Source organism: Cricetulus griseus, chromosome 7, assembly GCF_003668045.3.
Source record: "Cricetulus griseus strain 17A/GY chromosome 7, alternate assembly CriGri-PICRH-1.0, whole genome shotgun sequence".
Taxonomy (NCBI): domain Eukaryota; kingdom Metazoa; phylum Chordata; class Mammalia; order Rodentia; family Cricetidae; genus Cricetulus; species Cricetulus griseus.
The window spans coordinates 132,185,505-132,211,958 of record NC_048600.1 but is presented as its reverse complement, the minus strand read 5'-3'; the positions used below and the strand labels follow the sequence as shown (position 1 = coordinate 132,211,958).

Genomic DNA, 26,454 nt, shown 5'->3' with positions numbered 1-26,454 from the left:
TTGCTGTCAGTGTCATTACTGTGTGTGCTCAAGTCCCCAGCACATGAGTCCAGGGATAACTGTGTGAAAGAAGGACCCTCCTAACCAAACTGTTCCCAGTGCTTGGGTAACAAAACTTTTCTGCTCAGTCCAAGGGCTCACCATCAACCACTAGCCTGATAGAAGTATGGCTCCCAGCAAGTTACCTTTTTTTTTTTTTTTTGGTGGGAGGAAGGGATGAAGACAGGGTTTCTGTGTAGCCCTGGCTGTGCCTCTTGAGTGCTGGAACTAAAGGTGTGTGCCACCACCACCTGGCTCTTTTTTTTTTTTTTTTTTTTTTTAAAGCTGCAAAGCAAAGCACAGCAGTCACAGCCTTCAAACCCTTTGGAAGACTCCAGCAGCTTCACCCAGACGGCTTTTCTACCATCAGTAAGAAAGGTCAAATGTTTACCAAGCTGTTTCTAAGAGAACAAATGTTCCCACAGTTCAGACATGGCAAAGACAACAGGAACAAAGAAACAACTCTACCCAGGTAGAGTTCAGTTCCCCTGGGGGTCAGCTACAGCAATGTGACAACTCATGGATGGCTGGGCCACTGAAGGAAAGCTTCCCCTGTGCTAGCAAAAGCACACATTCATAGACACAAATGACGTTTTAAAGAGCTTTTTATTATAAAGTAAATCTTGGGATGGAGACATGGCTCGGTGATTAAGAGCACTGGCTGCTCTTTCCAGAGTTCAATTCCCAGCACCTACAAGACAAGCTCAGAACTGTCTGTAACTCCAGTCAACATCCTAAAAGGGCTTCAAGACAGGTGCTAGAGACTCCAATTCAAGCTCCAGAAGAGCCACACTGCTGAGTGACAGCATGTGAGAGACTGTTCTTACTACTGTGCCTTGAAGAACTATGGGAGCTCTGTTGACTAACACAAGACATGACATCCAGTCTTTATTTCTCTTTGCTCTATGGGAAGACAATCCTAGGATCTGGAAACAATCCTGATGACCCAACCCACAGGCCATGACTAACACAAGGTGGGGATTGACCATATTACACATGTACGAATTGGGGTCTCAGGTACCTCCGCTGTCCTAACCCTTGTTAGGTTGCTCATAGCCATCTTGAATTTCTGACTCTCTGCCTCCACTTCCCCGGTGCTAGGATTACAGACATGAGTCACCACACCCAATTCATGTGGTGCTGGAAATCAAACCCAAGACCTGGCACATGCTAGGCTGGAGCTCTACCAACTGCCACTGAAGGTTACAATTAGAAGCCACCCTTCAAACAGCAGGCTGTCTGTGGTGAGCAGAGAAAGCCACGGACACAGGATGTGCAAAGCTCATCTGCCCACACTCACTGTGCAGCAGCAAGTGTGGTAGCCTGTGGGTAAGAAAAAGTGATTTCCTCTTTGGAAAGATAGGTCTGTCTGGCATCATCTTATCAGTGCAAGTGGTTCTAATCAGCCACAGCTCAGGTCTGGTCTACCCCACAGGTGGAAGGACTGAGGTATCCTTCTCACTTGAATGTCAACCCCCATACCTTCTTCCCAACTAAGGCTGCAGTTGCCCCCTTCCGTATAGCTGAGCATGGTGATACACTCAAGAAGCAGAGAGAGGTGGGCAGACCTGTGAGTTCCAGGACAGCCAAGGCTATGCAGAGAAACCCTATCTCAAAACAAATAAAGGAAAGGGGGAAGAAAAACAAAACAAAACCTGAGACTGAAAAGGGATCCAACTGAGGCACTGGAAAGGACCCTCTCCAGCCTGCTGAGCTGCCTGCGTGCTGTGCAGTGAGCTCCAGGTTCCCAGCTTTGTGAGCTGTCACCCATGCTAGGGTGGGCTTTGGTGTTACCGCTGTCTTTGAGCCATTTCAGTGCCTGTAAGTGACCCCAATAAATCTCACTGGTTCACCAAGTTGGACTTTGATGGTGGCTGTCCTTTGGTCTGTCACGGTTGTCTGTCAGGGATGAGCAGGGTGCATGTGCATGCCTGTCAATGGTGTGTGTGGGTGAGTGTGGGTTGCATCTCCCCAGGAAAAGGCTGTCACACAACAGTGCATCACCTCTGATCTACTAGAAATCCCTCCAGTTAATTAGTTTTATTTCCTCAGAAATTATGCCAATGAGAAGAGCCGTGAAAGGAAGAGAGAGCAAACTAAGGAGAACAGAATCACCTGACATCACCAGCAGAGGTGTTCCGGCCAGTGTGAGGTGCAGGCTCACAGCTATAATCCTCTCTTGACAATCCCTATCTCCCATAGCCTTGTGGCTTCATTTTGTTTCAAGTGAACTGGGAAGGAAGTGATAAAGGGGGTGAAAGAGGAAGGGTTGGAAAAGCAGAAGTTAGCATGATGGTAAAGCTTTTGGATTTTAAATGTTTTTCTTCCCTGTGGCTCTTCAGCATAAACCCTCTGAATCTCACAGCACTTAATGTGATATGGAAAGGAGCTTGGCTGAGTACCTCCCAGCCTAGGATAGCTGAAGCTCTCTAGTGACCTGGCCCAAGGTCCTGTAAAGCACTGACACCGGTCAGGCAACAGCAAAATGTCTGCTCTCTTTCTCCTTTACTTATTGTCATCTTCACACATATATACCCCGATGCGGCCCAGCCAGACTGTCCTTCCGTCTGCCACCACCACTGTCATCACTGGCAGCAGTCTGGGAAGGCTGTGTGACACTCTCCACAGGCTGGTTCTGAACCTGTAAAGCAAGACCCCCCAAAAGGAGAAAAGAAGCCAGCTGAGCCCACCAGACACTCCCCACTCAGATGAGCATCAAATAAGAACACATGCTGCCGCCAAGAGCGTGTGTGCCAGGTGCTGAGAATGTGGCTACCCTCGGCTTCTACTACCATGTTCTTCAGGGGTCTGGTATCATGGGTGCAGTGGGTTTGAGGCAAAGCCTCCTGAATGAAGGCTGAACCACAGACTCCTGTATGTAGGCCATGCTCAGCCTCCTGTATGCAGACTGTGCCACAACAGAAATACAAGAACAGAAGTAACACACAGCTCCCAGCTCAAAGAACCTTTGTAGTTCTTTGTGCCTTGTAGTTAGCAGACACTTAAGATTTGCTAATTGACTTATTAGTAGAGTACTGCCTACTGGATGCAGTGTAAATCACAGAGTGTCTTTCAAGGATTCCTCCATTAATTAGTTGCATAACCTTGAATGACTAATTTTTGATTGAGAAAATACATAATAGCAAAAGGGGCTACTTTGAAATTAGGAATGGCTCTTGATGATTGTATCTTATTAATCATAATGTCATCTCTCCATTTTATAATTAGTGGCAAACACAGTACGGGGCCTGTCTCCCCACTGAGCTTCAGGACAAAGCCTGACCACAAGGCTGTGCAGAGCTGGGCAGGTCCACACCAGTCTGCCTAGTGGTAAGACCTTTCAGCCCCAGAGTGGCTGGGATCCTAGAGCAGACACTATCATCCACAGCTGGCCTGGACATCCCTACAAACCTCACTGCCCATGTGACTAGAGACCAAACCACATCCTGCTAGGATCAAAACCAGGAGCTGCATTACAACCTGCTTGGGGGCATGGATGGGATTCACGACTTCAAAGAGCCTCAGGGTTTATGTCGTCCACTGATAAACGGTGCGAGAGACTACAGGTGGCTGTGCTATCCTCCCTCAAAAGGGAACGGGGCACTGCCTTAATTTTAGATAGCGGCACAACAGGACAGAGAATGCGGTGTTCTAAACTGAGTCCCCAGAGCAGATACTCCAACTGCCTCTGGAGCTATGCCACAGCCCAGCCACTGGTCACAGCTAACCCCAACTGCCCACCTTGCCTGCAGCTCCAAGCTCAACCCTGCCAAGGCAGGTCACTGTCCTGCTGTGCAGCAATACCCACTTCACCTTCACCATATTGGTCTTCAAGGCCAATGGTGACTGATTTTGACCTGGGGTTCCAGTTTGCTCTGCCCAGCTAGTAGCAGGCTCTGTGCATGCACTCTGCAATCAACACAACCAGACCAAGGACAGACAGACGCACTGTCTCAGTTCATCTGCAGGGCCTCTGGGCAATGGGGGCCACGTGTCCCTAAATATCTGTGGGGATAGCAGGAACACCATGCCTCTGACAAACCTCTTCTGCCATCCAGCTTCTCCCACTAGCACACAAACACCCCGCTCCAGCGCCCTTGCTTCTATTCAGCAGTCTGCTCTGCATTCTGCTGTCAGGCCAACATCCCACACAAGCACAGGACACGCACCATTCAGTGACTGTACTTGTATTACTACTATAGCATTCAATATCAGCCATAAAACCAAACAGCCTCTCCTGCTTTTCTGAAATGAGACAGGAGTTGTTTCCAGAAGGCAAAACAGCGTCTGTAAAGCAGAGGAATGAGGAACAGAGCAGGAGGAACAAGGGCTCCCCAAGAGCTTTCAATTCCTGGGGACCTGCCAATGCTGCCTTTACTCTGACATTCACAGCTTATGCCCTACCCTCTGTGCCATCTCCTGAGTTTCTCCTCAGAGACACTTGACTGACACACTCTCCAGGCAGCCTTGGGATCCTCTGTCATGTGCTCAGGTGGAGCAAACAACAACAAAAAGCCAACATGTGCAGGTCTAGTGTTCTTCAGGCTCCATCCAGAACCCTCATCTCTGAGACCTGAGCATTCTCAACCCAGCACAGGCAGCTCCATCTCCCCTTCCCACAAGGCCACACTCACACTCACAGCTTCCAGCAGAGCTCTGGGCTATGCTTCAACAACTACCTGGCATACTAAAGGTCTAATCTGTTAGATGGAATGAGAACACGTGTATTTTACCATCTGACTTCTAAGACACCAGCCCTGACTGCACAGCAATCCCAGAGGCCAGCAGGCTGGGTAAAAGCTAATGGGACACACTTGCTATGCCCCTCTTCGGCCACACAGGTGAGTGCAAGAGGCACTTGGCAGGAAGAGATTAAGTCACAAGGGCAGAGTACCTAAGACTAGCTTTGGAGACCTTTTAAAAAGGGCTGCAAGCAACTAGCTAGACCCTCTTGCCCTGACCCCCCACATGAAGCAGTGATCAAGGCATCACCACCTAGAGGTAGAGACCAGACACGAGACACACCATCTGCCACCATCTTGACTTGGGTTTTACATTCTACAGAACTGTGAACCATAAACCTCCATTATTTACTAATTACCTAGTCTCCTGTTTTGTTACAGCAGCACAAACAAACTAAAACAGTTTGCCAGTCTCTGCATGGAGCCTTGAGGCAGTGGCACCATTAGCTCTTCCCTACAAAAGGAAACCAGGCTCAAAGCAGCTAAGCAGGTAGAGTGAAGCTGGGACGAATGACGTCAGGGTCTTGAGTAAACAATTCTTTGATTTCTAGTGACAGCACAAAATGCTGAGACCAAACACAAAACATGCATTTGTAGCCTTCTACATAGCCACATGGTTGAAAGTCACTGGGTGGCAACTAGTCCCACACCAGTGACTATCCCCCACAGTCCTACTGGTGATCTGCTCGCATGCTTGCATGGTACAAGCCACGCCTGGGTGCTGTCACTAGCACCTCCACCACCTCTCATTACCCTCAATGGCCAAGTTGCCTTATGACCTGTGCAGCTTCTTGACCAATCCTTGTTCTTCTGGCTACTGTAACCAACCTGACAATCAGGATCCTTCCCTGTTCTTACACCCCACCTTCCTCTCCACACCTCCAGGGTCCAAATTCTGTTCTCTCCCTCCAGTCACTGTTGATAAAGTGCATATGGCCACTCAAGCCCCAAGTCTACACAAGCCTTCTCCACCAAGACAGGCCTTCCCTGATTTCTGGTGGGAAGCACCTACCCATGTGAACTTCCCATCCTCTCCTTCCCCAGCTGACTGGCAACAGCTTTTCTGGAGAACAGAGCACACAATGATGCCCCAGTGCTAACACGCAAGTGTCAGCTCAGGGCCAAACATGGTAAATGATGGGCAGGGATAAGAGAAGCCCACAGAGCACCTCACACGGCTGCAGAGTACTGCAGTCGGAGCACAGCAGTTTTCTTCTGCCATTCTCCAGGCCAAACTTCAGAGCCACTTTAGAGCCAGGCTACTTCAGGAGACCTAATCAGGGCCACTCTAGCCAGACTGTGCTGCAGAGGACAGGCCTCACCTGATTGCAGTCCACAGGTTCCACCCCACAAGGAGCAAGTTGTTAAGAGACTCCCTGTGGGTGGACCTAACACTGAAGAGTTCCCAAGCAACTCAATGAATCAGGAAAACTGTTCACTGTTCTGCCTGCAACTTTGGAAACTGCCCCCCACTCCACCATCCCCAGTAAAAGCACAGAAATACTGGATACCAAGCATCAGCTGAAGCAAGTCTTTAGCATTTTCTTCTTACCACACCCTGTCAAGTCCCAACAGTTCTCAACTGAGGAAAAGTGTGTGTCCTTCTGAGCGGATCAGCCAGGTGTGGCAGTGCCCAACTGTGATCCAGCACTCAGGAAGTGGAGGCAGGGGATCTTGAGGATGAGACCAGCCTGCACTACATAGCAACACTTGTCTCAAAACATAAAACCCTGAATGGAACTTACAAGAGCTGGGAAGAGAAACGGCTGCAGCTGTGGTGTGAAAAGCTCCTAGAGAGAATGGTGGTGACTGCTAATCAACCCTGTGTTTGCCCTGAGAAATGTTCGTAAAGAAATTTTAATCCCTGTGTTTGGAAGGCAGAGGCCGGCAGATCTGAGTTTGAGGCCAGCCTGTATACAGGGTGAATTCCAGGACAGCCAAAGCTGTTGCACAGAGAAACTGAGGGGTGGGGAGGATGTTTATTGTACATATTTTCATTACCCACCTATCCTCATTTATGAAAGGCAGTGTACATGGCTGGCCTAGAACCTAACTATATAGGTCAGAATGGCCTCAAACTGACAGAGATCCCCCTTGCTTCACGCCCACCCCCCCACCCCCCAGGATTCGGCAAACACGTCTCCAACTTAATGCAGGCACCCAGCTCCACCATGTACTCACAGGACCACACAGAGCAAACTCTTGTTCTATTTCTCATTTTCCTGAGTTTCAAAACCAGCACTGAGAGATACATTTCAAACTAATGTTCTTTAATGCTGTCCTACTTTTGCAACATGGTATTGTGAAAATATCCTTTATGTCTTTTGAAAGACTGTTATAGTTATATGAAAATAATGTATAAATATTGAAAGTTGCCTATAATTTATTTTCATTAGCATGGTTAAATTTTGAAATAGTAAGCATTTGCAATTTGTTACAGGAAAAAAAAACAAAACAAACAATCAGAAGCTAGTAAGATGGCTCAGCAGGTGGACACCCTGAGTTCAGTTTCCAGGACCCAGCGTGAAAGGAGAGAGCCTCCACATCTGCTGCACGCACACAGCACATATACACGTGCACACATACGAATGCTATGCAATGCAGTGCAGTGCAAGGTTCTGACCCGGGACTCAGATGGAGACTAAAGGAGCTAATTAACTGGGATCTAATGCTGTTAAGCCATCCTTAGCGCACTGTGAGCACGAATACGCTGCTGTCATCTGACACATGGCATGATGCTATGCTTAAATATATCACTTCACTTTACTATACATGTATTTACATACAAATATGAGTTGTCCCATTTTTCAAGTATGTATACCTACCATTATACACCATGTATAGGCACAAGCCATATACCAACCAATTTTAAAGGGAAAAATACAGAAACCAATAGTTGCTATTTTATTGTTCCAAGTATTCCTTGAAAACTTTCTCTACTGCAAAATAAAGGTTAACCCATCTAAAACAACAGTTTACATAAGTGCGTAACTAAGGGAGGGGCTGGCACTTACCGATCCAGCATTCCAGTCGAGCACAGGGCGTGGTCTTCACCACATCTGGAGGATCCACGCCCACATTCAGGCACAGGACCAAGGCCACACTAACTGTCTTCATCTGGAAGCACAACAGAAACAGCGTTTCAACATGAACTCTAGATATGTCCCCAGAACGCTTGACTCCTCCCTGGCCCGTTGGCCCACCTCTGAGGACAGGGCAGAATCACTGATCAAAAGACAATACATCTTACGGTGCTCCCTGCGCTGTTGTTATCTGTGTTGCTGTCGTGAGAGGGCAGGATGGTGATGAACTCTGTGAGACGCGCACTGCCTTTCACTGGTTGGCGATTTTTCTTTATCACTAGTTCCACATTGCATCACTTGACTATGTTTCTCTCCACTGGTGACAGAGGTCTGAGTACTTTCTCTACTTTGTTTGTTTGTTTGTTTGTTTGCTGAGACAAGATCTCTCTACATAGTCCTGGCTGTCCTGGAACTTGCTCTGTAGACCAAGCTGGCCTACAACTCACGGAGATCCGCCTGCGCCTGCCTGGGGAGGGGGGGGGGGCTGGGATTAAAGGCAGCGGCAACACACCTGGTACCTTCTGCTCTCTGACAGACACATCATCACCTGATGTGCTTTCTCCCACACCTGTTCCTGTTCCACCCACCAGCAAATCCTAGCCCACATCCTTCACCAGTTCACACACAGTGTGCCAGCAACACCTCAGGAAACCTAAGCGATACAGATCCTGCAGCAAGCACAATATAGTACCCACCTTCAATCCCAGTGTGGAAGACTGAGAATTTGAGCCTGGACTACAGAGTGAGAACCTGTCTTGGGAAAAATAAAGCCAGGGCAAGCAAGTGTTGGGGGCCAGGTCATTCAGACAGAGCACAGCCCCTCTCATGCCTCAGCATCCTAAGAAGCACCAGCATCCTGCATTCAACACTTCTCCAGCCACCCTGCCTTCTAGCTGGAATATCTTCTACTGTGTTCACTCCAAACCACCATCACTCACTGAGCTCCAGGCATGCCCTGCACTTATGTGTGTGTAAGCACACATGGGCCATTCCCGTGAGGCAGCTCCCTGTGCTTTTGAGAAGCTCTGCTCTTCATGGGATGGAGACACACCCTCTGCTACCTTGGATCTCGGGAACTCCCTGGGCATACCTCACTGCATGCAGACTGGCACAGACCAGTGAGCATGAGCTTTATCCCAGCAGTTAATGTTTGGTCCACATTTTGCTTGTCAGTTCATCTGGATGTTATTTTGACAAATGATACAAAATGAGGACATTCCCCCCTCAAAAAAACTAGTCTCTTGTCCCAGTCCCATCAACACTCTCCTTGATTTCACACGTCTCTGCCAGGAGGTAAACGATCCATTGACCGCTACACAGGGACCATGCGTGGGTACCCAATCTTCATCCTGTGTTATAGTCATTTCCTTATTGCTGTGACAAAATGCCACAGACTTAAATTTAAGGATGGGAAGGCTTATTCTGGCTCACAGTTTGAGGGTTCACTTCATTGTGGCAACAGAAGCAGGCAGCTGGCAGCTGGTCACATGGCACCCACAGTCAGACAGCAGAGAATCAAGAACGCTAGTGCCCGGCTTCCTTTCCTTATTCAGTCTGGGGAACCAGACCAGGGAATTGGGCCACCCATGTTCAGGGTGTGTATTCACTCCTCAGCTAAATATTTCAGGAAACATCTTCATAGACACACCACATAGAGGTGTGTTTCCATGGTGATTCTAAATCCACTTAAGTTGATGTGAAGATGAACCAACACACTTTACACAGTAACTGAAGGCCAGGTTTTCTTCAAAAAATGTTACTTACACTATTTAATCCTCACCTGTTTTCCAAACTAATCACTTAGTCACTTAATTTTTTTAAATTTGTATGTGTATAGGTGTTTTGCCTGCATGCATGCATTGTACTACATGTGTACAGTGACCAGGCAGACCAGAAAGGGGCATCAGATCCCCTAGAACTGCAGTTACAGATGCTTGTCAGTCCCTATGTACATGCCAGGACTCTAACCTGAATTCTTTCAAAGAGCAGCCTGTGGCTCTTAATACACGTTTTTCTTTTTGTAATTAACTCAGAACATATTAACTGAGAACTACAATAAATAAATAAATAAATAAATAAATAAATAAATAAATAAATAAATGAGTCGGATTGAATCCCAATGGGATTTCAATTAAAACTGCACTAATATTTCAATCAAATTTGACAAGAAGCAACGTTTCCACATATTCCCCTCTCACCTCACAACAGAACACAGCCTCTCCCCATGTGGCCAAGTGTCCCTTGAGCTCTGTCAGTGACACATACAGTGAAGGAGACTTATGGTCTCTACCCCAGGAAGCACCGTAGTATTCTCATCAAGATCACCCTGTCTTCCTCAAGAACATCGGGAGGACAGATTCACCACCCATCACAGCCTCTTCCAGCCACTTGCCCTGGGGGAGGGGGGAAGGGAGGGGTAGGGGTGGGGTCAGTTTGCTAAATCAGTAACTACACTCTTTCAGTGAGTGCAAACACACTACTACACTGCCTGTATCCATCCCCTCTCACACACCATCTCTGTACTAAGTGCCTCCTGGCTGTGCTAAACTTCTAAAATAAAGCTCCTAAAACCAGGCAAAGGACAGCAACAATCCTCTTCCAGAGAGACTGCTGTTCATTTCAAGGTCTGTGGGAAAAGAATGTTTCCATCCTTCCCCTCTCCCTGGACACCCACCCCCAAGAGCATCTTCCATCGAGCAGTCCAGAATCGTCTTGCTATAACCCTGAAAACAGGCTCTTCACCCATGGTCAGAAGGAAAGGTGAAAATCAATCAGAGGGTAAAAATAACTGCATTTTCTAGTTAGCTTCCAATATGTAAGTGACCACCATCAATAATCCCACACAGCTGACCAATTACTTTATTGCAGACTCAGCCTGAGGACAAGCTGTCTTAAATGAGATGCTTCCTGCAAATCTCTCTGCCATCTTGCTTGGGATAACTTGAAGTCTTGCACTGCTCTAACAATGGGACCTACAAGGTTTCCCTAAAGCACAGAACCAAATCTGGGACCAAGCCCCCAAACATGGCTTTGCTCAGTCATCACAGCCATCTTTCTCCACACAGGTTAGGTTCTCTAATATTAAGAGTGATTCCCTGTCCTCCGTGTCCTTATCTGCAGTCAGAGAACAGTACATGGGAAACAACGGAAATACACAGCCCACAAGCTCTAAATGCACCCCACCTGGAAACTCTCCATCCTGCACTTGGGGTGTATATCCTCCACTAAGTCATCAGCCAGGGTCTGTGTCATTAGAGCACTGCCTGGTGTGACCACACTGTGTTCAAGCACAGGAAGAGCCAAAAGAAGCCAGAGTATCCTCCTTTCCAGACAAAGTTGAGGGCTGGTGGGGTGACTCAGCTGGTAGAGGTACCTGCTGCCAAATCCAAGGACCTGAGTTCAATCCCATTATTATGATGATAGGACTTTCCACTGTTCAGGGGGGGGGAGGGCTACGATGGAGGAGAGGCCCACACTACAGACCATTATGATAGGACTTTCCACTGTTCATGGGGGGGGGAGGGCTACGATGGAGGAGAGGCCCACACTACAGACCATTATGATAGGCCTTTCCACTGTTCATGGGGGGGGAGGGCTACGATGGAGGAGAGGCCCACACTACAGACCATTATGATAGGACTTTCCACTGTTCATGGGGGGGGAGCTACGATGGAGGAGAGGCCCACACTACAGACCATTATGATAGGACTTTCCACTGTTCTGCTGGTGTTGTCCTTGCACTTTTTGTGCCTCCTTTACAAACAGTCTCATAACAGGTATTTACAAATAAGAAAACACGATCTGTGTAAGGGCTCAGTGCTGAACTAAGTTTCCGGCAACCACTGGGGTCTCGAATATGTCACCAGTGGACCAAGGGGACTGATTCAGCACAGCTGAGCTCTACTGGTCAGCCCCTTATGTCCTCAGCCTGCAAAGAAAACACCCTTAAACTAACCTCCTGTTCCCCACACAAAGTCCAAAGTCTATGGCATACCTGAAAAGCAGCTCCTCTTGGGAACAAGCTCAGCTGTAACTGCCCTAGGAGTTTGCTTTCCCAACATCTCACCCTGCAGCCCTGTGCATCCAAAGAGGAAGTGACAAGATTATCTGACTGGTGCTGGCTCAGTGACTTGCCACACTTTTACTCAAACCCCAGAAGTTCACAGCCAGAGTCTGGAATCTGCCCGGCTTGTGTCATCAGCAATGAATGACAGCTGCTATGAAGTGATGCTAACAGGTGTCTCAATTACAGCTCGAGCTCACCTTACGAAGGCACAGGGAAGGAGGAGTAAAAGGGTGGACCTGCCCAGCTCCCGTGGCAGCAAGTTCCATGTTGGGTCACCTGACTCTTTCCTACACCAAGGACAGAGAAGGGGACCAGGGTATTGATGCAGCCTTCAATCTGATTTATTTATTTATCATAGATATCAGTTAATATGTTCTGAGTTAATTACAAAAAGAAAAACGTCCCTCAAGAGGTAGGCAAATGGTTCAGTCAGTAAAATGTCTACGGCCCAAGCATGAGGGTCTGAGTTCAGCAGCACCCACATAAGAGTCAGGTTTGGTGCCTGTAACTACAGCACGGGGAAGACAGACAGGAGGATCCCTAGGCTCTACAATTCACTGGCCATCTAGTGTACCCAGTAGAGAAGACACGCAGTACTCACTTGTAGCCTCCACGTGTACACACACACACATATACACACACAGTCTTAGGACTTGATGCGCTCAGACAGAAACACTCATGAAAACACAGTATTCCCTCTTCAGTCCTGTGACACAACCCAGCACACTTATCGACACTGCACCTCCTCTACTCACCAAATCACTCATCAGGTTCCCCTCGCCTGCTCCAGAACCAGGCAGCAGCAGAACCTGGCCTGGGCACAAAAACTCAAATATGCTAACACATAAATTATTTTCTAATGGATTTTAGTCTACCTACTGATTCAAAATCTGAACAGATCACTACTAAATAATCTTCATCCAGTCAAGTTTATCTTATTCTGCAAATTTTAACCATGTTGGCATAGACTGTATAGACTCTTAAGTTCAACTATACCTAAAATGTCTTTTTGGTATTTCATTTCATTTATATGGCAACTGTATTCCAAAGATTCTACATTAATGATTTTCAATACAGTTATAGAAATGTTTTCATATAAAGGCTATCAAATTTAATGTACCAAAAACTGCAGGTTATTGCATAAAATAACCATTTTGGACATTAAAACACTTTCTCTGAATGGAATATAACATAAGATGGCACAGTTCTGTCTCCAGAAGTTAATTTTGAATATGAAAAGAATGTCACTTTGAAATCCATCCAGGCAACATGGTTTAAGCTTGCAATCTCAGTACTTAGGATGCTGAGGCAGGAGGAAAGCCATGAGTCCAGCTTGGGCTACATAGTGAATTCCAAACCAACTTGGATTACATGAGACTCTATCTCAAAAAAACAAAAACAAAAAGGACATCATTTCAAGAAACTGTATACACCAGGGGTGGTGGCACACACTTTTAATCCCTGCACTCTGGAGACAGAGGCAGAAGGATCTCTGTGTGTTCAAGGGCAGTATGGTGTACAGGGAGGGAGGGAGGGAGGGAGAGAGGGAGGTGGGTCGTGGGGAGGAGTGTAAGATTTTCAGTGGTCACTCCCAATTTGTTACCTCAGTCTGTGAATCCCTTCAGTCTCTCCAGAACAAGCTGGAGGAAGTGCCGTAAGCTCTGCTCTCAGTGCCAGGGTCCCAAAGACCTCATGACCTGTCTCTCCTGGGCCGTCCTACAAGGTCCCAGTCAAAAGCCTTGGGGAAACTTTCTATTTTTGGTGTGGAAAACAGGAGGCTGTGGTTGTTAAACTTAGTTCCGCTTAGAGTCTCCTGGTGCCAGATACGTTCAGAAACTGAGAATTTTTCAAATTTCAGAAATCTGGTCCTATGACTCGTGACATGGCCAGACGTGTCTGCAACAGCACCTGTGCATGTGCTCAAGAATGGTAATTCGATTGGCATGCAAAACAATCTTGTTTCTAATTCAAATAAAAATAAGATGGTAACGCTTACACGGTGAAATCTCCACTGAGTAAATGGCTTTACCCACAGGCATGCCCAAAAAGACTGCATACACAGGTGAGCACCACCTTGGTGTCAGGAGCACACTGATGTCTGCCAACATTCAAAGAGCTCAAACAGTATCACAGGGACTTTGTTGATGTCTTCCTTCTTAGCTGGCCAACAAAGCCATTTATGGTTTGGATGGAAGGCATGGGTGATCCAGCTGCTTGGCCACGTTTGAATGAAACTTCACAGGCTACCATGCCTAACATCTAGACGACCTCTGTGCAGATAAGAAACAAAAGTGAAGCTGCCTGACCTGCAGGGTCTGGGCCTACACCAAGTGCAGATACGCACCCACAGCTGAGTGTGTGGAACAGACACAGAAAGCCCGCCTGAGGGTCAACACTGATATCACAAAACCCTGCTCACCCACTTGTCTGAGGACAGAGCCACCCACTCCCAGGAGTCCTCATTAGGACTTGGAGCATCAGGAAAACCTGAGCTGGGATGAGGCGACACAAATGCATAATTTATAAAGTCAGAAACTAGAACATACATCGGAGAGGAGGAGAAGGAAGGGGGGAAGGAGAAGCCAGTTTTTCCCCAACTCCCATCCAAAGACAGCAGGAGAGAGGCAAACAACAAGCCCAGAAAAAAAGTGCATCAAAATGAGTGTCCTCCTGCAGCAGCGGCAAGAGGAGGAAGAGAGACAGACCCCTGGCTTGGCTTGGTTTTGTTTTCCAAATCCTTCTGTTCCTTAGATGGGAATTGGATACGAAGAGAAGGATGCTGGAATTTATAAGCTTGGTTTGTTACTCTGAGCCAGAATCCAAACTTAATTTTTTAAATGTGCTTTTCTTTAAAGGCCAAATTCTGTTCAAATTACACTGATTTTAAAGTCCATTTCCAGCTGAATAGAAAGGAAAAGGCAAAAAGGAGATTTGCAACATCAAAGTTAGCCAGTGGCAAGCTCAGTTGCTGCCTCAAAGGCACACCTGGTCCCTTCCTACACACAACACCCAAGAGACTACTGACAGAGTTTGCTTCCAACATAAGAAAGCCTTAAGATACTTGTTTTCTGAGAGTCAAAATAAAGAACTATACACAAAATAAGTTTTTAAAAAAACACTATAGCTCACTTTATTCTAGAGATCATAATTACTTAAATCTACTAAAGAATGCCCTTCATAATTCCCACACACAAGTGCAGACACATCCATGCACACACATGAACACAACATGTGCTCATGAATGCACAAACATACATCAATGCAATATTAAAAGCACAAGGTCTCACAAGCTGTTTGGAAGCAAAGAGTGAATGATTCCTTTTTCTTCTTTTTTTACTTAGCCCTTCAGGAAATCTGCTGTCACATTTCCAACTATAAGCACATCACTTCAAAAGGGGAATATACAAATGATTTACCACTGTAAATCATAATCTAGTACTGTGTCATCCATGGTATACATTCAGGAAAAAAAAAAAAAAAAAGCGAATCTCAGGTGGCCAAGGAGGCTGCTTCCATGGCCTCATCCTGGCTGAGCCAACAGGAGTTATGGGAAGACTCCAAGGTGCCAACACCCACAGGCTGTAAGAAAGTGGTTTAATCAATGAAGGTAGACGAGATGCTTCTAAAGACAGTGCCAGAACACAGCAGCAAGTCCAGCTGGTGTGTGGCTCTACGGAGCATGTCTGGAGAACAATCTGCAATAGCCATACGTTTGGTTTTGACGGAGAGAAATCAATTGGAGAAGCCTCATAGACAGCCATGGGGAGTTCCCCATAGATAGAGTCCCAGGTAGAGAGAGCAGTGAGTGTGTCTCCTAGGATGACAAAGACATGCGATCATCACCTTAGTAACTCAAGACAAATGGGGAAAACAACCACACAAGGGGGGGTGGATGTGGCGCACACCTTTAATCCCAGCTCTCAGGAGGTAGAGACAGAGACAGGCGGATCTCTAAGTTCGAAGCCAGCCTGGTCTACAGAGTAAGTTCTAGGGCAGCCAGGGCTGTTACACAGAAAAACCCTGTTTCAAAAGAAAGAAAAGAGAGAGGAGGGGGAGGGGGAGAGGGAGGGGATGGAGGAGGGGGGAGAAGAAAGCAAGTGGGGAAGTTGAGGCAGTGAGCTGCAGTTCCCTGGCTGGTTAAACTTCCTCTCCATGTCTGGGCTTTTCCCTAGTTAACTGTCCCATATGTGACTGGGTCCCTTCCCCTCCCATTATGGGTCAGGAATCAGGTTTTGAACTCAAACTACCAGGATACTGAACCTCAGGGAATCAATATTCACTGACTCTCCAGAAGCTGCAGCTTCCAGGATTCTCCCTAAGGCCTGAGAAGCCGGGCACTGTTGCTGTAGCACAACCCTTTCTGTGTAGTCTCCCAGGAGTGGGTTTTGCCACCTACATAAAAACCAATGGCTTAGTGAATCTCACCTTAGTGAAACAATGTCAGAACACCACCCCATGCCTGAGCTACTCAAAGGCAATCTCAAATGAAAAACTGCCACAGCATAGAGCCAAAGGTGGGAAGGATTATACACAGGAAATAGAAAACAACAACAGTTCAATTTCTTTCAGAGTCCTGGAGATAAAGCTGATAGCACACATGAATATCCTTTGGGGATTATGGACCACTAACCCAAGCTGATAGCAAACCATGGCACATGACCAGGTCTGTGGCCCGGAATGTAACAAACGCAGGAAGTACTCACTGCACTGGATGCTACCTGGCTTCCTGCAGCCAAGACTGTCTGTGTGAGGGTGTCAGATCCCCTGGAACTGGAGTTATAGACAGCTGTGAGCTGCCATGTGGTGCTGGGAATTGAACCCAGGTTCTCTAGAAGAGCAGCCAGTGATTTTAACCACTGAGCCATCAATCCAGCACCACCTCTTTATTTTTTACCTGGCACACAAACAAATATTATGCGCCCTAGGCTTTGCAAACGCTGTAGTCTGTCCGTAACCTCTTGTTGGCAGCCATGGTCAACTCCAGTGTTCTTCAACATCATGGCTAATGGCAAGTCTCTGGGACATTTCTCTTCCTTGTTGTTTACAGACAAAGTCCCAAAGACAGCAGCAAACTTTCACGCTCTGAGCACTGAAGAGGAAGGATTTGGATATAATGGTTCGTCATCACAGAATTACTCCAGAATTCCTGTGCCAGGGAAGTAACTTCACACACACAATAACAGCAATGGTGGCAAATCCATCTATGGAGAGAGATCTTCGGATGGAAACTTCATCCAGAAGTGTACAGAGCCTGGGAAACACTAACCCGGACACCAATGGCTCCCAGTTTTTCATCTGCAAGGTAGAGTGGCTGGATGGCAACACATGGTCTTTGAGAAGGTGAAAGGCATCATGGAAGCCACAGAACCTTTTGGGCCCAGGACTGCATGACAAGCTAGAAGACCCCTGTTGCTGGCTGTAGACAGCTACCGTGTTGGCCGTTACCACACCAGCAAGTGCTGCCTGCTACTGTTGTCCACTCCTGCAAGAAGCTAAGGGTTACAGAATGTGTCAGGGGCCAAGCTGTTTGTAATCTTTAACTGGAACAATAGGCCTCCTAGCTGAGCACTGAAAGCCACTAAAAGACTGAGTCTCTAGTCTTTAAGGCTTAGAGCAAAAAATAGGCCCTCAGCTCTCAGAACTTGGAGTTGTAAGCCAATGGGCCTTCAAGTCCAGCCCTAGGTTGTGGGCACCCGGGGACCTAGGACTGCTAAGCAATGGACACACTCATCTACACTCATGATTTCTACTTGGGTGGAACTGCTAACAAGCATCTTCGTTAAATGCCCATGGCCTATTAGACATGGCCATGGGTCCTAAGAAGACCCCACAAACAAATCATCACCCTGCCCATTCCAGACAAGAATAATGTTCTGTATTTCCTACCAAAAATGCCCAAAGTCCCATGATACTCCAAGAGAGGTTCAGAACTCACCCTGCCTGACAAAACTGAAGAACACTTAGCAAGGAAAAGTGACCTTTGAGTGTAGACAGAGTTCTTAGGCATACAAGAAATGACAGGATACAGGCCTCCAGGAGCAGAGGCTAACATGCAGCAGAGAAAGATGGCAACTAGACCCCGGGAAGGAGCAGTCACTAAAGGTCCTGGGACTCCCTCTGTAGACCAGGATGGCCTTAAAGTCAGAGTGCTGGGATTAAAGGTGTGCATCCCATGCCCGGCTCCTCTTTAAAATCCCCACTCACATAGTGCCTTACATGCTTGACAAGTGATTTTCAAATCAGCTTCAATTAAAAATGCAGAGAAACGCACTGACACTTCACTTTGCTCTGTAGTAACACACAGGCTTCAAAGGAAAGTCAAGCCACTGCCATAGCATGGATATTTGATGTTCCCCAAGGACCCACATATCAAAGACTTATTTGTCAAGACGGTAGTGGGGAAGGTACTATGACTCTGGAGAACCTGCTATCACTGGGGAATGCCACAAACAGGACTGTGTGACTGTGGTCGTGTCCCATCTGTGAGTCCCCTGCCACTGTCCTCTGGTAACTGTGGCCCAGGGCACAGGACCACTCAACCTTGGACTCTCATACCAGGCCCACAAAACCATTTCTCTGTGTGTTTCATTAAAGTGACACAGAGCTGGCTGACACAGTCACAAGGAGAATGGCTTAAGACGCCTCAGCACTAACTGTGCAGACTACACTCCCTCAGCCGAGCAAAAGCCATATGAACACGGGCTCTGCTGAGGCACTTTTCCCCATGGGTGTCCAACTCTTCTTGTTGTAAGAAGTAACTGGCAAAGGGGCATCCTCAGCCCTCCACCTCGAACAAGCATCCCTCTGGACTGAGCCTAGTTTAAAGGAAACTTAGTGAATAGAGAAACAAGAATGTCCCATGAGCAAACCATCCGCAAAATGAGACAGGCCACTCTACAATATATCCAACCTGGAACTAAGAAAGCAATTCCACTTAAAAAGCAGGTTCTTGTTTTAAATAAATTTATTTAGTGTATATGCATACATGTGTGTTTTAAATGCAAAGTCAGAGGACTACTTGCTTGAGCTAGTTCTTGCCTTTCATCATGTGGGTCTTGGTGAGACTCCAGGCCCTTGGGCTTGGTGACAGCACATTTACCTTCTGTGCCACCTCACATCCCAAAATCAAGGTTTTGTTAAAAAAAAAAAAAAAAAAAAAAAGGTACATAAATCAGGCAGTTCTTGATAGTTAGATGACAGAAAGACAGACAGACAGTGTGAGCCACACTCTCAGCATTAGCCAGGGAGTGTCACCAGAGCACAGAAATAGATGTAACACTGGCATCTGGCCAGGAGCTGCATGGAGATGGGTGCAGGAAATCAGGGTATTGACTGTTCAATTCTCCAAACCTCTAAACAAGTAAGCAATAGACCAATCTGGGCAAGTGTGGGCTCTCAGGGACGTGGTACAGTTTACAGCCCCAGCTTTCAAATCTACTTGGCAGAAAATCTTTCAGAATGAAGGCTAGGAATGGGATGCCCTCTACCTTGACACAAACAAAATTAATCACAAAGACCCAAGTGAAACTGCAACCAATTGCTTCTAGTTCCCAGGTAAGAAAAAGTATGTTGCTTCCAGAAAGTTCTAAAAACTGTTGCACTCAGCAGATTGCACCAGCACCAGGAAACTCACAGAGCTGGGAGCTTCAAACATCAGCACTGCTTTCCACCACTCTTGACGAGCTGCCCTACAACATGACACAGCCGTCAGTTAAGAGAACTCTCTGGGCTTTGTGTGCTTCCCTTACAGAGAGGAACTCTAACAAATTAAGTGGACCCTCTTCAATGGGTTTGTCCTGTATGTTTCCCAACCTGTCCACTCCCTCTGGGTGGGCATCAGCCTCTGCAGAGTCATCACTGGACACCTCTACAGTGAACCAGGGAATAAGATTCCTCTGGAGGGCTGGAGAGATGGCTCAGAGGTTAAGAGCACTGGCAGCTCTTCCAGAGGTCCTGAGTTCAATTCCCAGCAACCACATGGTGGCTCACAACCATCCATTATAATATCTGGTGCCCTCTTCTGGTGTGCAGATATACATGGAAGTAGAATGTTGTATACACAATAAATAAATAAATAAAGATTCCTCTGGAACAACACTGCCCCAGTCATCTCTTAACTACCAGTCACATACACAGGCTCTGAATCCCTCCTTCTCACAACACCCTCTTTCGTGAGCTGTGCTAACTGGGAATGTTACATGGCAGTGGACAAGCCACCCAAGGGCTTTCTTGCATCGTGTTGTGGACCAAGCTTTTGCTGCACAAGCGGGAAACAGAAGCAAATGCTGTCACTCAGCTGACTGTGACAAAGCTGGTAAAAAACTGGCTAAGAGGGACAGGAGAAGGAAGAGGAGGGAGAACAAAAATGAAGAGGAAAATCAGGGAGGGAAAGGAACTCAGTCCTCAGTGGGGAAACCTTACCCTCCAGGCCCCTCCCACTGCCCTCAGGTAGGTGAAGCCCTGTTGGAAGATGCCCTCCCAGGACAGGGCAGGTGCAGCAATGGGCAGGCTCTAAACTTTGTCTCTTGGTAAACCTCAGGTTTCTTTTGCTTTGCTTTGGTTTGGGTTTTTTTGTTTTTCGAGACAGGGTTTCTCTGTATTATTTTGGAGGTTGTCCTGGCACTCGCTCTGTAGACCAGGCTGGTCTTGAACTCACAGAGATCCACATGCCTCTGCCTCTGCTTCCCCAGTGCTGGGATTTAAAGGTGTGCACCACCAACACCCGGCTGGTAAACATCAGTTTTAAGGTATCATTTTAATTTTGTTTTAAAGTCTATTGTTGCATATAGCATATAACATCTCTTTAAAAGAAACAAAAACTTAATCACCTTCCTTATATATAAAAGACCTATGAGGGTTATTTTTTACCTCTCAACTTCCCACAGCTTAGAATCACCTAAGACAGCATCAGCTGAGAAACTGTGTACATCAGGCTGGCCTGTGGGGAGCCGTCCTGACTAGTAATTGATGTAGGAAGCCCCAGCCCATTGTGGAAGGTCCTGAACTATGAGAGACGGGACAAAGCTAGATGCCAGCCAGCAGAGGTGTGTCTACCCTCTGTGCGCTCTGACTGTGGATGTGCTATGGCTGCCTTCCTGACTTCTTCCCAATGATGGACTGAAATGTGCAAGTGTAGTGAACGTGATGAACACCTCCTTAAAGCACACCCCACAGACGGCTGGCTTACCCTCACCCTCACCTGTCACAGCCCCTCTGCATTCATGGATCCAGCTGATAACCCTGAAACAATAAAAAGCTCCTTGTCTTCAGGCTGCCTGAGCACCCTCTGTTCACCATGGGCTTCAGTGCTTACCGAAACCTGAACCAAGCCCAGTCTCTCTCTCTCTCTCTCTCTCTCTCTCTCTCTCTCTCTCTCTCTCTCTCTCTCTCTCTCTCTCTCTCTCTCTCACACACACACACACACACACACACACACACCTTTCTAACCCTGCCATCTACAGTACAGTTCCTCATGTTGTGGTGACTCCCAGCCATAAAATGATTTGCATTGCTACTTCACAACTGTAATTTTACTACTGTTTTGAATTGTAGTATAAATATCTGGTATGCAGGATATCTGATATGTGACCCCCTAGAAAGGGTCATTCAACCCAGGGGGTCATGACCCACAGGATGAGAACCATTGTTCTACCACAAACATTGACAAACTATATGACCTGCCCTGGACTCCACAACACTCCTGTGCTTGTGTGCTGACAACGTCCCTGAGTAGAAACAGACAAATAGACCCCGAACAAATTACACATAAAACCCACTCTCCAGAGTCTGTGACTCACACGGGAAGTGGGCTACAACACAAATAGGAGAAGCCTGGGGAGGCCACAACACATGCGCTGGCAGAGAAGGGCTGCTGGGCTGGGCACCCTGCACTACACCCCCATCTCAGGCGTGTGACACCCACTCTGATGGCCAGAAAGGGAGTCACGATTCTGCACTTGCACACCACCTGTACACATTAAAATGGCAGTATGAGGGAAAGACTAACACAGAGGTACCACACTGCCAGACATGATGGAGGGCAAAGAAAAATCTGGGTCTCTACCTTATACTGCAGGGGGCTCAAGATCCCACTGTGAGAACCAGCTTCAAACTCCTCAACACAGCTTCATGGCCTTATCATCCAGAGCAATGGAGAAATACACAGAAAGGAAAAAAAACAAAAACAAAAACTAAAAATGTACTATAAAATGGTACATAAAAAAAAAATGATGACAAAGTTGACTACACTGAAAGGTCGAGCTTTGACAAGGCCAAGACATACACGTTTAGGATAAAGTGCATTTTATATCAACAATTTATTGTGAGCCATTGTTTTAAAAGGAAGAAGAAAAAGAAAGGGCAGAAGACAAAATCCATAGGAAAAAGAACAGAATACAATCAGGTGATTTCCAAGAGAAAAGATCAAGGGCCTGCCCACTAACCCTGTGGGCACACACAAGACCTCATCCACCTCACAGGTCAGGAAGAGCTTTCCAACACGCACACACACACACACACACACACACACACGCCTGAGCTTCCTGGACATGGAGCATAAGCCAGCAGCTGCAGTCCATACCACACAGCTCCATTCCAGGAACAGCAGCCGTGTTCTAAAAGCCTCTCTGAAAAGGTACAGCTGCGCTGGAACAGTGTGGCGGTTTCTGGGAGCCGTGCGCTACACGTGCGCCAGCAGGCCAGGCCACTGCACTTCTGAGCGTTCACCTCAGAGAAATGAAAACTCGTGTTCAGGGAGCTTTATTCATAACAGAACCAACCCAGATGTCCTTCAAGGAATAAGAGCTTACACAATAGCAGGCAACACTTGGCAATAAATAGGAACAAATGATGGACAGTGTGGATGAATGTCTGAGAAATTCATGAGCAGAAAAGGCCGATACAAAAGTGAGGTACTAAGTGACTCATGTACACAACAGTCTTGAAACGGCAGGGCTACAGAGACAAAGCAGTTGACGCTTCCAGGCTATTGAGAGTAAGAAGGGGTCATGGAGTAAAATGCCAACGCCTATGTCATCTGGGCTGGGGAAGCTATAAAACAGCTTTTGGCTCAAACGGTTTTGGTTTGAGACAGGTCTCGCTGTATAGCTCAAACCCGGAACTCAATCTTCCTGCCTCATCCTCCTCAGGGCCGTGAGAACAGATGTGTGCCAACACACAAAGATAGCTGCTACTGTAGTTTTTCAAGCTGAGGAAAAGATACCTGGCGTCTCTACTATTCATTAAACTGTGTATGACTCTCTAATTATCTTAAATTAAAAAGCTTAATTTAAAATAGAAGTGGTTGGTCTTCCCTATTTGCATAACTGAAAACTGAAGCTTAATTAGTGACTAAGCCTGCTTATCAACTCCCAACTCCAGAGTATCTGACAGCATCAGTGAAATATGGACGGAGCTACAAGACCACAGATTGTATGAGCAATACTTCACTCCAGTGCTCAAGTGCTTATTTTAAAGTCACTAGGCCAGGTGTGGTAGACTATAACACCAGTACTGGGGAGGCAAAGTGATCACAAGTCTTGCTAACATTGAAAAGACTCAAAAAAAAAAAAAAGGGGGGGTTGCCCACTCAGTTGGTGTCTTGCTTGGGACCCACCCAAGGGTGGGAACGCCACTGAGAGTGACAAAAGAACTCCCAAAGAGCCAGCTCAGCCCACCAGCCTGACTGCTCCCAGACTAACAGTGCCATTTCTGTTGCAGTGTGTGGCACACAGTCAGGCATCAAGAATGTGTCCAATCCCACAGTATTTTTTTTTTTCCTAGAATCACAGGGAACAGTTGTCATTAGCAACTCGGCTCCTGGGGCAATTTTCTGCATCTTTGCCTCTTCCATCCAAAGACTAGCTCATTATTTTGTTTAATGACTATTATCTAAATTTATGAAGACTGAGAAAATTACTTTAACCACTTTTTAATGCAAATGTATTTTATAGGTTCTTAATATTTAATTACAATTCAATGGTGCTTTCACTAAAGCAACTCCCAGTCAGCGTTTAACGTTTACACAGAACGTAAGCTTGGGAAGTTCAGTTCCGGCCCCAATACTTTACACAAAATTCTAGAGAAGTAAGTCTTTTTGGACCCACTCTATCTGCTTCTTCTCTTAGTGAACACGACTCACCACACATCGTGAAAGCTAAGGAGACAGTCTGATGGGGTGGCATACATGCTCATGCTTACGTGTTTAAGCCTCTGATTCCTTCATCCTCTGTGTCTTACAGTGAGACAGCAATCCAGAGGAAAAGACAAATTAGTAGCTACCACAGTGGGGACCTCCTTGCCTGCCTTCTGGAGCCTGGAGTTCTGGTGCATGCCAGGCAGAGGTACACCCATGACAAGCACCCAAGTAAGTCTCTACCGAGCCTTATAAGGTGACACCACTTCATATGTGTTATCCAACTTATTGCTGGGGAAGCTGAGCCATCACAGGTGACTTACACTGGGAGAGCACCCTTTAGGAGTTCACAGCATCTTGCTGCAGACCTCACGACACGCACACACGCACACACGCACACACCCCTGTTCCCTATTACTGCAATAAGTCACCTTGAGTACTGATGAGCCCACTGTGTCTTTAGTGGATCATCAAACCAGGAACTACAGGATGGGAGGTCTTGGAGACGTCAATCCCGAACCATAACTGCACAACAGATGATAACCAACTCTCTCCCCATCGTTCCTTTAACTCTTCAAAAGAGGCTCACCCACCCCCAGTAATTACCACTTCCCGCTTAGTGCATGCTAATGCTTGGATTACAAACCACACCGGCCACTAGATCTGACTTCCTCATCCACCTTAACGCTTCCTTGATAGGTTTCTCTTGGCTTGACAAGAAGACAAATTATATTTTAAATTATTTTCAATTTTACTCAACAAAGTCCATAGGTCAGATGGTCTGGATAAAAGTGAAATTACTCTTGTGCAATGTGATGTTTTCATGCTAACAATACACAATGTAGAGCTGGGGATGCAGCTGGGCTGGCAGAACACTTGGCTAGGCTAGCATGTAGGAGACCCTGGGCTCAATGCCCAGCACAGCGTAATTGGGGTGTGATGGCACATGCCTGTCATCCCAGCACTGACAGGTGAGTGCAGGAGAGTCAGAATTCAAGCCCATCCTCAGCTACACAAGTTCAGATGGCTACATTAGATCCTGCCCTTAGAAAATATAATAATAAAATAAAGCAAGTGTGTTGAGAGAAGGAGACAACACAGTCAGCCTTCACAGGAGCTGCTGCATTCCCTATACATCAGGGAAACCCAAGCACCTAAGTGTGGGAAGAAGGAACAGGTGCAAAGCGCCCACTCTGCACAATCATCAGCTCAGGGCGCCACAAAGGCAGGTACTAGCTGCCAGGGACAGTGAAGGAGACCCAAACACATGAATGGGAGTTTCAGCAGCAAACCAGGTACAGGAGCCCAGGCACTACAGACAGCACAGCAGAGCAGAGCAGAGCAGGCTCCGTGTGCAGTGCAATCAATACAGCAAGCTGCCTACACTCAGTGGTGTGTAAGCATCATCCCGCAGTGTCGACTGTCCTAGGCTGTCCTGCGGCTGACAAAATTCCTCCTGAGGCAGCACTCATACTCCCCCACACCTTACTATACTGGGGGGTCACAGCAGAAAGTTCTTCCCATCCTGTGTAGACCTGCACACTAGCAGACTCATCTTCCCTGAACAAAGCGTGTGTGACCACAGAGCTGAAATGTAAGGATCTCCAGGAACGTGGTCTACAGAGCATGCCAGAGTGCCTCTCACAGAACAGGAACAATCACCGTCGCAACACTCCTCAGCATCTTCAGACAAGGATGTTATTGAGGATGCTCACTCTGTTAAACTGTGTGACCTTCTAGTTTTAATTCCTTTTTTTGTCTCCAAGTAAGAAGCAGTGAAAGAACACAGCATCAACAGTAGCTCAAGGGCTGGGGAGATGATCAGTCAGTAAAGTATTGCACAAGCCTGAGTTCAATCAGCAGAGCCCACAGGAAAGCCAGGCAGGTGGAGTGTGTTTGTTCTCAGCTGGGGAGCTGGAGGTGGGTGGAGCCCTGAGGCTCAGTCCCTATCAGGAAGATACCTATCTCAAAAATAAATAAATACATAAAGGTGAGTGGCACCTGAAGATCAACACAGAGTTTGTCCTCTGGCATGCATGCAAGCACCGGCACACACACATGTGCATGCACACACACAAATAAAAATGTGTAGAGTAGCTCAAGCATGGTAGTGCATGCCTGTGATGTCAGTACTCAGGAGACTGAGGCAGGAACATCTTCCCAGGCTACACAACAAGTCTGAGATCAGCCTAAGCAACACAATGAGACCCTGTCTCAGAAAACTAAGGACTGGGGAAGTAGCTTCCTGGCAAATTATTTGACTAGGGAGTTCAAGGCCCAGAAATCCTCCACCTCCTCCACCACCACCACCACCACCACCACCGAAAGACGGGGAATGGGGGGTGCACAAGTGCTCATCTTGGACTCCCTTATGCTCATCGTGAGTATGAG

The 26,454-nt window shown here is 46.9% G+C and overlaps 1 protein-coding gene across 4 annotated transcripts in view; it reads right to left on the bottom strand.

The window, feature by feature from the left end:
* Positions 1 to 26,454, bottom strand: part of Rptor (regulatory associated protein of MTOR complex 1) — a 258,920-nt gene that overhangs the window by 190,191 nt on the left and 42,275 nt on the right. For all 4 annotated transcript variants that reach the window (XM_027425469.2, XM_027425467.2, XM_027425470.2 and 1 more), the window contains exon 2: positions 7,796 to 7,898. In XM_027425469.2, the coding sequence (XP_027281270.1) occupies positions 7,796 to 7,898 (103 nt within the window). The remainder of the gene's footprint in view (positions 1 to 7,795; positions 7,899 to 26,454) is intronic.